Source organism: Coenobita brevimanus, chromosome 78 (genome assembly GCF_032717465.1).
Source record: "Coenobita brevimanus isolate Jiangsu-jjx chromosome 78, ASM3271746v2, whole genome shotgun sequence".
Taxonomy (NCBI): domain Eukaryota; kingdom Metazoa; phylum Arthropoda; class Malacostraca; order Decapoda; family Coenobitidae; genus Coenobita; species Coenobita brevimanus.
This window is the reverse complement of record NC_137031.1, coordinates 34,170,251-34,183,222: the sequence shown is the minus strand read 5'-3', so window position 1 is coordinate 34,183,222 and position 12,972 is coordinate 34,170,251. Positions and strand designations below refer to the sequence as shown.

At 44.1% G+C, this 12,972-nt stretch overlaps 1 protein-coding gene across 1 annotated transcript; it reads left to right on the top strand.

The window, feature by feature from the left end:
- The first annotated feature begins 355 nt into the window (after nucleotides 1–355).
- On the top strand, nucleotides 356–1,227 carry LOC145408842 (uncharacterized). Its single transcript, XM_080279482.1, has 2 exons — nucleotides 356–689; nucleotides 1,021–1,227. The coding sequence occupies exons 1-2, from the start codon at nucleotides 361–363 to the stop codon at nucleotides 1,154–1,156; spliced, it is 465 nt and encodes a 154-aa protein (XP_080135608.1). The 5' UTR covers nucleotides 356–360; the 3' UTR covers nucleotides 1,157–1,227.
- Nucleotides 1,228–12,972: the final 11,745 nt, after the last annotated feature.

Below are 12,972 nucleotides of genomic sequence, written 5' to 3'. Positions count from 1 at the left end.
TCTCGCAGGTTTCAAGTATCGAACAATGTGGCAGTACTGAGTTTAACATTTATATTCGACTGCATGCCCCTCATTATAGGAAACAGTATGCAAGCTCAGTAAATACGAAATTACAAAACAAAGCTTCTAGACCGAGAGATGTTGCTGATGAAGACCGTCTCCAGCCGTGTAAGTGTTGGGGGGCGGTTGGGTGGGCCGCGCATAATCCAGCGTATGAGTGCGTCAGAATACGGAAAATTTTGTTCCTTGCACGGGATTTCCTTGCCCACCTCAGTCACCTTCTAACTTTCCCTGTGCAGTGTATATAAGCTGCTGGAGGTGGTTTCTCAGGATCATTCACCCACACACACAGCAGTAGACATGAAGCGACCCATTGCCCTGCTCGCCTGTCCTCTGCTGCTCCTTCTGTCTGCCTTGGCAGCAGGAGGCGCGTCTGCTTTCCCGAGTTCCGGCCTTCAGGAGTCGGACGCCCTTAGTGTCGACCCCAAGCACCTCGTGGACCAGAGTGACGATAATGGCGATGACGATTTTGACCTGATTGTGGAGCTAGAAGATGACAATGGCGATGATGATTATGCTGGTGATGTTGCTGATGATGGTGATGATGTTGCTGATGATAGGGATGATGTTGCTGATGATGGTGATGATGTTGCCGATGATGATGTTGATGTGCACCAGCGCAACAGAAGGTGAGTATCAGAGCTTCCTTGTTCAGTGTCTTGCAGTTTTACTTTTTTGCAAATAATTTAGCCTTATCCTTTTTTAAAGTCGACAGCTGAGAGTCATATTCTTCGAGAATATTAGGACTTGGAAAAATTGACTGTCTTCATTGCAAGGTCCTCTTGCAGTCAATAGCCGTTAAATACTAACCTTATCTCCTCTCTTTAACACTGATTTAGCTCGTCTTTAACAGACAGTTGCTAGTCATATTCTAAGCAAAAAATTATTGTCTGCCTTGATGCACTTCGTGCTGTCAATAGACATTGAATATAATATTATCTCCTCTCTTTCTCTCCCCAGGCAAACGTACGACGGTCGAGTGAAAGTAAAATGCCGGAACAACCGTCCCCCCAAGGTTAAGACCAGAGGGAATGTTGATCCCAAGGTGGTGACTGCGGCAATAGCGGCTTGTGGACAGGCTACCCCTCAGCGGTAACTCGAGACAAACTGCTGGATTTTGGAACAGTCCACTTTCATATCTCAACCCTCACTCGCACTTGAAATGGTGCCTCTCATTTCTTTCCACTCCGTGCTTCTTCGACTTCTTATGTTCCTCCAGTTTGATATCATAATATTAGACAGTTTCGAATATTCTGTACTGGTGCCCGTTAACAAGCGTAAAACCTCTTCCTTCCTGCATCTTGTCACTGGCTCTCACACGGACCATTCCTTCATGTGTGTGCGTTTAGATACAGGAACATATCAAGGAGCGACTCTGTCCGCCAGTCTTTACTAATGATTTTCGGACGCATGGTGCTTCGCTCTTGTAGACTTAAGCAGCTTTACAGAAGCCACAAACAACATCACACAACAGCACAAGATTACCCTCCCGATGTACATTACACCACAGCAAGGGTATTAACCCAAGGACTCTGAAGTTCCCGTATCTTGCACTTTTGCATTTGTTGTTGTGACTAATGATCTCAGTTACAGAAATCCTTCGTAAGGTTTTCAAGCACGTACTGTAAATATATCACTGGTAGTTCCATCACCTTCCACATGATCCAATGTCAAAATAAATGTTTTGTGTTTTTCTTTGTTTTTTCAATGTTACCTCGAGATGTAATGTATGAAAGCTTATAGATGTTGCTCGTATTCCCATGTAAATGCAAAGTAAAGGTGAAGTAACAGGTAGGAAGGATATATATATATATATATATATATATATATATATATATATATATATATATATATATATATATATATATATATATATATATATATATATCCTTGAAATCGGGCAGTAATACATAGGGAAGATATCACAAAGACCGATATATTTTCAGTGTTTTTACCTCCTAGATAGGCCTGATCGTGGACTGCTATATCTTCGTGTAGTATTTGGTATCTCATTTCTAGGTCTTGTGTACTGGTGATGTGTGAAATCTTCTTAGTAATAGCCAGTCTGATCTGGAGAATAAGATTTTCACATCGCTGCCAATGGCTACAAAGACAGGGTCGGTTTTGCTTGACAGGTGACTGTTAGGTTAGGCTAAGTTGTACATGTTTGGCTATTATAATTCTTATCAAAATATGGGTTCATACACACTTAATTATTTGAAATTCGGTCAAAATTTTTTGTTTAATTTGACTGTTAATAAAACTCCAGGATTCAGAACAAAAATTTGTTAAAGTTAGTGGAAGAGTTTCATCACTAGCTTGACAATTCGCTTTGACAGACTTCTGTATTATGTATATAGTGAATTACAATGCAGATACATTTAATTGTGCTTTATATAAATATCTGTGCAAAATGAAAGTCTGTCAATGCGTGTTGACGATCTGAAGGGTAAATATCCGCTAACTTTAGCACATTTTAGCACTTTTTAGCTATGAAACCTTATTATTTATTAATAGTCATATTAGGCACAAATTTTTCACCGGATTTCAGTGTGCATGAACCTACATGGTGATATAAATTATAACATTTTCCATTTAAGAGTGCCGATTCGGTAAATGACCGCTGATTAGGTATTTTCTCGCACCGCTTCACAGCAGCCGGAGTTGCCCTCTGTGGTGGGGTATTCCCGACGCTTTTCATGTCTCTTGGAATAGAGATGAATCTTTTCTCTGGTGTGATTCTACCTGTGTTCTTGCATTGTGGAACAAAGCACCAATGGTGATTGTTTGCTGACTTGGCCATGTCGAAGCAAAGCCTGGCTAATCAAAAGAACCACGATCACACAACTTTTGTCTCCGGGCTTGGCGGATGTATGACGTCACTGCCACTCGAGACTCGCGCTGCCATCGACCACTTTTTATCCAACTTTGAAGGATTATATATCCAAATTTTTACTTTGGTTTGTCAAATTAACTGTAAGATAATTCAGCACATTTTTCACCCAAATGAATTGCTTACTTAAAACAAAGAATATCGACCGTCAACCAGTCCATTCTCTTCTGCCACTGAGCTACGTGAGAGAAGCTGCAGATGAATGAAAATCTGGGCCATGTTAAACTGAAAGACTTAAAGCTGGCAATAAGTAGTATAGTTATCCCTTTCAGTCTGATATTATCATAATTTATTCTATTTTCTATACTTCCTGATGATACTATTCTAGTGTCTTTTTATCTAAATGAATTAATACGCATTTTCGCTTACAGCCTTTCCTGAGGCTTCGAATACAAGTTTGAAGCAGCTGTCTTGCGAGTCGATCCCAGTCCCACAGCCTCCGACCCAGTGATCCTCTGACCGGTGCGTGATGTACTTCGTTCTTCTCGGCGCGGTATACTTCATCCCTCTGTTCGGTGTATTTCAAGCCATTCGCTGTAGTGTATCTTGTCTCTCGATGCAACGTACTTCATGCCACTCCGTGAAATTCATATCATGCCTCAGTGCAGTGTATTTCAAGCTTATGGTGCAGTGTATTTCACGTCTATCGATGCGGTGTATTTCATTCCTCAGTGCTCTGTATTTCACTCCAGCCAGCGTCACACTGGGTAGAAAACGGCTAACATGTTAGCTGTTTTTGCGAGCCGAATGACCAACAGTCAGTGGGATTCAGCTTGCTAGGAGGTTTGTTGCTGTGATAAGGACTCAGATGAGATCAACATAATTTTTCAACATGTTTTTAGCTGTGAATGAAATATTTAATTAGAGCAGAAGGTAAGTTTAAATGAAAGCGGCTCGCAAAAGTGGCCAGCATGTTAGCCACTTTTGCCCAGTGTGACTCCACCTCAAAATGCAGCGATTTAATGCAAATCAGTGAAATGTATTTCACGCATCTCGGTGCAGTGTATTTTGAGCTTCACTGAAGATTATTTCATACCACAGTGCAGTGTGTTTCATGCCGCAGTGAAGTGTATTTCATCCCACTCGGTGCGGAGTAATTCATCCCCCAGTGCTGGGTGTTTCATGTAGAGTTGTGTATTTCATGACAACTGGTGCAGTGTATTTCATAACAATGGTGCAGTGTATTTCATGACAGCTGGTACAGTGTATTTCATCCCACGTGGAGCAGTGTTTCTGGAATAATAAGGCAAAAGAAGCTGAAGATAAGAAGTATGCTGACCTAAAGTGGAACACGCAGAATTAAGGTGAGTACCCCCTCCACTTACCCCCTCCCTTCCTCCCCGCTCTCTTACACTCCCTCCCTCTCTCCCTACCTCCTCTCGCTATTCTCTCTCTCTCTCTCTCTCTCTCTCTCTCTCTCTCTCTCTCTCTCTCTCTCTCTCTCTCTCTCTCTCTCTCTCTCTCTCTCTCTCTCCTTTCCTCCCTCCTTTCCCATTCACTCTCTCCCTCCCTCCACTCCCACTCACTCTCCCTTCCATTTCTCCCATTCTCTCCCTCCCTCCCTTCCACCCTACTCCCTTGCGCTCTCTCTTCCTCCCTCTCCCTCCCTTTCTCTTTCACTATCTCTCTTCTTCTCCCCACTCTGACCTTCTCTTTCTCTCTCTGCAACCCCCTTCCCACTCCCTTTCATCACCACTCTCCGACCCTCCTTATTCTTTCTTCCCATTTTTTCTCTTCCCTCTCTCTCATCCTCTCTTTCCTCCTCCTCCGCCTTCCCCTTCCCTCTGCTTTTCTCTCCCTCTCCCCATTTTCTCTCTCTCTACTGCCCCTTTTATCCTCTTCCTCAACCCCCCCCCCTTCTTGTCTATCCCTTTCCTCTTCCCCTTTTCTCTCTCTTGCTTTCTCCCACTTTAAGCTTATTCTCCCCATCCTTTTTTTTTCTCTCTCTCCCTCTTCCCTTTTCCCTTTACTCCCCCTCTCGCCTCCTTTTCTCTTCCTCTCCCCTCCTCTTTTTCTCACCTCCCCCTCCCCTATTTCTCTCCCCATCCCCTCCCCATCCCCATTTTCCCTCCCCTTCCCCTTTTCACTCCCTATCCCTCCCACCCCCTTCTTTGCCCCTCTACCTTTTTCCTTTCTCTGCACCTCTACCCTTCCCCCCTTCCTCTCTCTCTCTCTCTCTCTCTCTCTCTCTCTCTCTCTCTCTCTTACCTGTATAGACATCTAATTAGTTTACCGAGACCCATCCTCTCGTTTGATCCACATTAATTGGCTTTTGCTGAAGTTTGTTGTCTTCCCTGATGCTTCCCCTTCAAAAGTACCCATTGTGGAAATATGATACCTACTCCTAAACTGCGGTGCATCATCATGGAATCCTTTATCATCATCATCATCATCATCATCATCCACATCTCCAGTCTCATCCTAGAGTGGGGTAAGGTAGAGTCCAGAGAGCCGTGTTCTAATCTTTCTTTTATGCCTGGAAAACTCTTACCATATACAGCCAGAGAAAGTATTAATTCTGATATTAATTCGTTTTCATTAACCTTATTAACTTCATACACTTCATTTCTCACAGAGTATATATATTTTTCATTTATATCTAACTAGGCATTGCTAGGCCTGGGGATTTTTTTTCTTTTTTTTTTTTTTACTTTAACTTGCCGTACAACTGCCGTATCTCCATCTTGCATTATGATTTCTAGCAATAGATTAGCACACAATAAAATGCTAGTCAAAACACGTAAAATTTTGTCACATGAGTATAGAGGTGTTTATGCATAAAAGCATGAGATGTGGATCAGAGAAAACCCGGAATCTAACAGGGAAACTAAAACAATACATCCTCTCACGTGAAATTCCAGCAAACATTAAGGGTCACGATGTAGCATGTAAATATTTGTTGAGGTTTATCTGTATTTTTCGACGTATGTAGTGTTTTGTGTCTAATACATGGTGAACACGACTTTGAGAGAGAGAGAGAGAGAGAGAGAGAGACAGACAGAGACAGAGAGGGTGTGGGTGTGGTTATGTGTTCTTGTGTGAGTTTGTGTGTGTGTCTGTGAAATTCAGTTTGTGCGTCTGTGAACGCGTTTGTGTTTGCGCTTCTGTGTGCCTCTGTGTCTGTGAGTGTGAGAATTGGTGCGCGTGCGTGTATATGTGTATGTGAGTGTGTGGTTCTATGTGCCTGTGTGAGTTTGTGAATGTCATCTCTCTCTCTCTCTCTCTCTCTCTCTCTCTCTCTCTCTCTCTCTCTCTCTCTCTCTCTCTCTCTCTAAATAGCGTGCATTTTTTAATAAAGCTCACAATTACCATCACACTCCTTCTCCGCTGGCATTAGTTCTTTCCCCTACCCTCCACTTTACCAATATTTGTGTTACTCGACATCTATCGCTGTTTTTCCTATTCCCATCAGTCCTCATCATTCCTTTATGGTTTTCCTTCTTCCCTAACACTGGCCTCAAAGTTCCCAAGCAGCGTCAACAAGCCTAGGCAAACAAAAATGAAGTTAGTACGCACTTCATTAGGAAAGTGAAGAGAGAACTCAGACAGATTAGGAAAGTGTTGCTCTGCATGTTTCTCTCTCTCTCTCTCTCTCTCTCTCTCTCTCTCTCTCTCTCTCTCTCTCTCTCTCCTTGCATAGGTTGGTAGGTTGGTGGAAAGAGTATCATTTGACTCCATACTACGCCAGAAACGAATCTTTTCCAGCTCCCAAAAGTTTCATTTTACGGTATGTGAGCGTGTGTATGTGTTTTGAATATGTGAGCATGTGTGTGTGTGTGTGTGTGTGTGTGTGTGTGTGTGTGTGTGTGTGTGTGTGTGTGTGTGTGTGTGTGTGTGCGCGCGTGTTTGGTGTGTGTACATGTGCGTGCGTATGGTGTGGTGTGTGTGTGTGGGGGGGGTGCTTGCTTGCGTGCGTATGAAGACGTGGTGTGGTACGGTGTGGTGTGTGTGTGGAGGGGGCGGGGGTGCTTGCTTGCGTGCGTGTAAAGACGATAGTATTGACGCATGCCGACCAAGTAGAGGTTGTTATAGTTTACGATGCTGTTATCCGCACTTTGACACACACACACACACACACACACACACACACACACACACACACACACACACACACACACACACACAGCCTCGGAGGAAAGCCAGATAGGTAGAATTACACAGGTCAACTAAAATATACCTTACTTCATCGTAGCTTTTTTTTATCCAAAGATTCTTAATTTGCAAAGTTAATTTTTCACTCTGTATTTCAAACAGTTTCATTTTTATCGATAAAACTACGATCTATGAGAATTCCTTAGCGATTTTCCTAAGCGAACTACTTCATATTCCTTGTAATTTATTTTTCATACCTATAACCATGAAAGACGGGAATTTCTCTTGCGTGACGCCTTAAGACCTTGCAATACTGATGTAGGAATGTTCGTATTCTTAGTGGCTTCTGATATTTCGCAGCACCTCTTCCTAAGTTATTGCTTCCTTATATTTCACCTCAGTATCCACTTGTATGTAATTGACGGAAACTGGATTATAAAGCGATTTAAGTGGCATATGGGGGAATGATGTGTAACCAGACGATTTGGCTTAGATGAAAGAACCATGCGATTTTGCTTGGTGAAGAGAAAGACCCAAGCGATTTTTAGTCGAGAGAAAGAAGCAGACGATTTTGCGTACTCGTAAGAAATTTCACAAGACAAGGGGATAATTTAGTTCCACACTCCAAGGCTAAACATAGACTATTGGCCGGATATGAAGACAATGGAGTTGGTTGAGAATGGGGATGCAGACAAGGCAGTGATTAAGAGGAGGAGGAGGAGGAGGAGAGGGAGTTGATGAAGAGCTTGTGTTGTGCTTGTGATGTGGGTTAACAGGGGGTTGCTGGGGCGAGGGGTTATGTACGAGAGAGGGAGGGAGAGTGAGACAGACAGAGACAGACAGACAGACAGAAAGCAAGTGCCATTTGCGTATGTGTGTGTGTGTGTGTGTGTGTGTGTGTGTGTGTGTGTGTGTGTGTGTGTAGCAAACCGCGTGGGTGAGTGGTAGGGTAATATCAAAGTGTGGGCAGTATACCACAGGCAGAAACAAAACTGGATTGGATAGAGGAGGGAATCTGAACTACTCTGCCATCCACACATTTTACTCGTTTCCAAGGTGAGAAGCCAAACACTAACGCACATACCAGACCCACTCCATGCAGATCAACTCTGGAACTCAAAATTCATCTACTGTTCCACCTCGTCTACTTTACGGGGCGTGTCCGTGCTTCTCCTCCTAGACGCATTAATCTTTGGGCAGGGAAAATTTGCAGGACTTATACAGGTGCTAATATGTCAGGTGAATGGGAGGATTTAGGAGGTGGACTATTGGAAGAGCTTTTGTCCCCTACTGTATCTTTGAAGTCAAGCAGCACTACAACATGCCACACGTACTACCACCACACCCGACACCCACTACCACACGCCACACTTACCACCACAGGCCACACCCACCACCACACACCACATTTACCACTATACACCACGCCAACAACCATACACTACACCCACCACCGCCATACACCTCACACCGCATCTACCACTACACACCACACCGACCACTACACACCACACCGACCACCACACACCATATCCAGCTACCAAGCATCATAATTATTTACTCTCACACACCACGCATTTAAATAGGGACAAGGAGAGAGAGAGAGAGAGAGAATGTTAGAGTGTGAGTGTGAAAGAATGTACATAAGTGAGAAAGAATTTGCGTGTGACAATGTGAGTGTAAGTTAACAGTGTGAGAAAACAAAAAGCGAGTGAGATTGTGAGCATTAAATTTAAATGTGAGCGTGAGTATACACTAGTATCTCTGTAATTCTGTTATCTTGAACCGGATACTGCACACACACACACACACACACACACACACACACACACACACACACACACACACACACACACACATTAAGCCCACTCTCGTTATTAATTATGTTATCTACCTTACTGCACGAACGCCATACCTCTTGCCATCAGCGTAATAGCGGTATCCCAGTTAATGTGCATTGCGTGCTGGTGAGGGGGAGAGGGAGGGGGAAAGAGGGAACATGGAAATAGGGGAGGGAGAAAAAGGGTGGGAGATGGTACAGGGGGAGAAAGGAGAGTGGGAAGGGAAAAAAGAGGGAGGTAAAGGAGAGACAAGACAGGGAGTTAGATAGAAAGACTGCGATGAGGGGAAGAAAGAGATCGCGGGTAGAAGTGTGGGAGGGAAGAAAGGGGCGCGAAAGAGAGAGTGGGCGAAAGGATAAGAGAGAAAGGGAGAGAGAAGAGAAGGGGGGAATGAGGGTGAGCAGAGGGGAAAAGGATGAGTGAAAAGGGAGTAAGAGTGGGGGAGAAAATGAGTTAAAGGAAAAAGGGCGGAAAAGAAAGAAAAAGGGAGGGGAGGAGGATAAACTGAGAGACAGGAGAAAGAAGATTAACGAGAGAGGAAGAGAGAGATAGGGTAAAGCTCGAGAAGGAGAAAGAGAAAATAGGGAGGGAGATGGGAGACGAGCGAAGGGAATGTTAGAAGGGGTAACAGGGAGGAGAAAGGAGACAGGGAGAAAAGAGACGAGAAAGGGGACAGGGAGAAAAGGGAGGAGGGAAGAGGAAGGCCTGGAAGAAAGAAAAACTGGGGGAAGGTGGATAGAGTGAGGGAGGGGAAAGATGGGAGAGTGCAAGATGAAGAGCAAGGGGAGAGAGAGGAAGGGGAAGAGAAAAGGGAGGGAGGGGAAGGGGCAGGAAAGAAAAGGAAGAGAGAAGGGGACATGTGGAAGATGGGAGAGACCTGTGTATGTGGCGCGGCGCACGTGCACACGATACTAGATGAGTGTTTTATGCATACACACGCAAAGAGTATACATAATGCAGTTGGCGCTAGAGTGTACGTGACAGGCAAGCAGATTGGAAGGCAGATCGACGCACGGATACAGAAAGACAAAGAAACAGACATATACACAGAGAGATAAGCACAGAGAAATAAAGTACAAATAAAGAGACAGACAGAATGACAGGTTGACAAAGAGAAAACAAACAAGCAGAAAGAAACAGACTTGGAGACACATAATGGCACAGAAAGGAAAGGAAATAGAAGGACAAAGACAGAGAGACAAAGCAACAAGCAGATACAATGAATGAAAGCCAGCACACAAACACAGATAATAATGGAACAAGGTATTAAAGGAAGAGAATGGCCTGAAAAATCATCTAAGGACAGCATGATTAAAAATATGTATTGTATACATGACCATAATATTCTTGTCAGTGTGGATGAACTCTGGGGTCGGGCGTCTTGCACTAGATAGAGAGACAGAAAGAGATACATACTGAAGATAGATATACTTAAACAGATAAAGGGGCTGCCAGGTAGAACTATACAGAAAGACAGATAGATAAATAGATAGCTTGATAGATAGATAGATATATAAACAGCAGCGGTTATTGGCCCGCTTGAGTTGATGGTTGTGGTGGTAGTAGTTGTGATGGTAGTAGTTGTGGTGGTAGTGGAGGGTGGCGTGGAGGTGTGGTAATGTTTGGGTTGTGGTTCCATGTGATCGCGTGATGACAGTGTGCAAAAAATGAATAGCAAACTAGATACAGCCGGAGACAAAAGTAAGCCTTATATTTCACCTCCTCTGCATCTCATTTTGCTCCGCTGGCTCATATTCCTAGGCAGAGAGAGGCTTAGTATGATCCTCTGCCCATAGATGATTCTCTCTTTGATACGATTCGTCAAGGAAAGCGACGGACATCCCCTAAGTGTGAAGTAGACGCAATGAAATAACAGGCAAACCAATATCCTTGACTAACACACACACACACACACACACACACACACACCACTCTCTCTCTCTCTCTCTCTCTCTCTCTCTCTCTCTCTCTCTCTCTCTTTCAGCTCTTTTTCTTCCCTTTACCTCACTGTCTCGCAGTTCCCTCCAACGCACTTCTCTTCCTTTCTCTACTGCTCCTCCTCATCCCCATCCTCCTCATCCTCTTCCTCCTCATCCTCTTCCTCTTCCTCATCCTCTTTTCTGTATATTAGTTGTTTTTATCTTCCTACGGATTTTTTTTCAGTTCTCTTCTCCCTCCCTCACTTCTCTCCCCTGCACTCTTTTCCAAGCTTCTCTCTTATTTCTTCACTCTGTCTCTCTTCTCTCTCCTCTTCTCCCTCTTTGTACCCTTTTCTCAGTCTCCTACTCCCCTTTTTACCTTTTTGTAACCATTTTATCATTCCTTCTTTCTGCGCATCCTCATTCTCTCACCCTTTATCTTTTTCTCCCCTCTTCTTCTCCCTCACCTCTTTTTCTCCCTCCCCTCTTCTTTCACGTTCCTTACATCTCCCTCTTCTCTTCCCTCCATCCCGTCTTCTTTCTCCCTCTCTTCTCCTTCTCCCTCTTCTCTCTCTTCCTTACTCCCTACTTCATCTTCTCTCCCTCCCCATCTATACATACCCTTCCCTCCCCTCCCTCCTCTCTCCTGCTTCCCCTCTCCCATCTCCTCTCTCCTTCTTCTCACCCCACTCCTCTCTTCTTCTTCCCCTCCCCTCCCTCCTCTCTCCTTGTTCCCCTCCCCTCCCTCCTCTCTCCTTGTTCCCCTCCCCTCCCTCCTCTCTCCTTGTTCCCCTCCCTTCCCTCCTCTCTCCTTGTTCCCCTCCCCTCCCTCCTCTCTCCTTGTTCCCCTCCCCTCCTCCTCTCTCCTTGTTCCCCTCCCCCACTTCTCTCCCCTTCCCTTCCCCCACTCCTCTCTCCTCCTTCCCCTCCCCTTCCCCCTGATTCCAGCTAAAACAGGCTGAGGTCACTCGGCCCCTGACTCCTTCCGGATAAAACTGCTTAATCCTTAGAGGCAGCAGTGCATTAGTTCCCACTCTTAGCCACGATATCGTCTTGAAGGAAGGACAGAAAAATGAAGTGCAGTGTGTTACAATGTCTCCCCTTCCTCTTACAAAATCATTTAGTTAATCCCGAATTGCTGAGACGTAGACCAATGTTGATATAGCTTCTAATGATCAAGTTCATCCCAAGAACCACCTCCTGAATATCTCACACCCTTCCTCGGACATCCTATACATATGTAACCATACCAAGGTACTTTAGTCTTAATTTGGGTGGGAAACTTTGCAGTGATGTCAACGTTCATCCTCTTTAAAATGCTTACAGTTTCTATGTAATATTCTTGCCACGTTTAGACGACTTCAACTTTACGAACAAGTATGTGTTGAAGTTGATGAAGGTTATATCGAACCCCCTCCAGTTCACAAAATCTGTCACAGGGTTTAAAAAATCATCTAAAGATTGCAAGGATATGACAGGAAAATACGTCATCGGATTTTATGTGTTTACAGATACGTGGGATCGACCCTTAAAGGTGTGTGTGTGTGTGTGTGTGTGTGTGTGTGTGTGTGTGTGTGTGTGTGTGTGTGTGTGTGTGTGTGTGTGTGTGTGTGTGTGTGTGTGTGTGTGTGTGTGTGTGTGTGTGTGTGTGTGTGTGTGTGTGTGCGCGCGCGCGCCAACAAAATACCACAATTTTTTTTCCATTCCATTTAACCAAACTTGGAGGAAGGGATGAGAGTTAGCCCCCTCCCTCTTTTTTTTTTTTTTTTTTTTTTTATAGTACATTAAAGAAAAGCTCGCAGGGCTAGGTCAAATTTTGAACCAGAAAAGTTAACATAGATATCATCCAATTAAAACTGTACATAGTGGAAGGTCTGAGGTCAAAGCAAAAACAAAAGACATCTATTTTAAGAAAAATCAGTCACGGTCACAAGGCAACATCAAAATTCGATTTGATTTGGATCAAACTTGGTGGAAGGGTTGAGGATCAGCCAAGCGGTTAAACTGTTATTTATTAAGAGCAAAAGGTCTAATGTCGAGGTCATATAGCAAGGTCAACTCAAACAGCACCAATCCGATTTAGGTTAAACTTGGTGGAAGGTATGGGGGTCAGGAAAAACTTTTAAAAATCAATTTTCAGAGCAATCGGTTGGAGGTCAAGGTCACA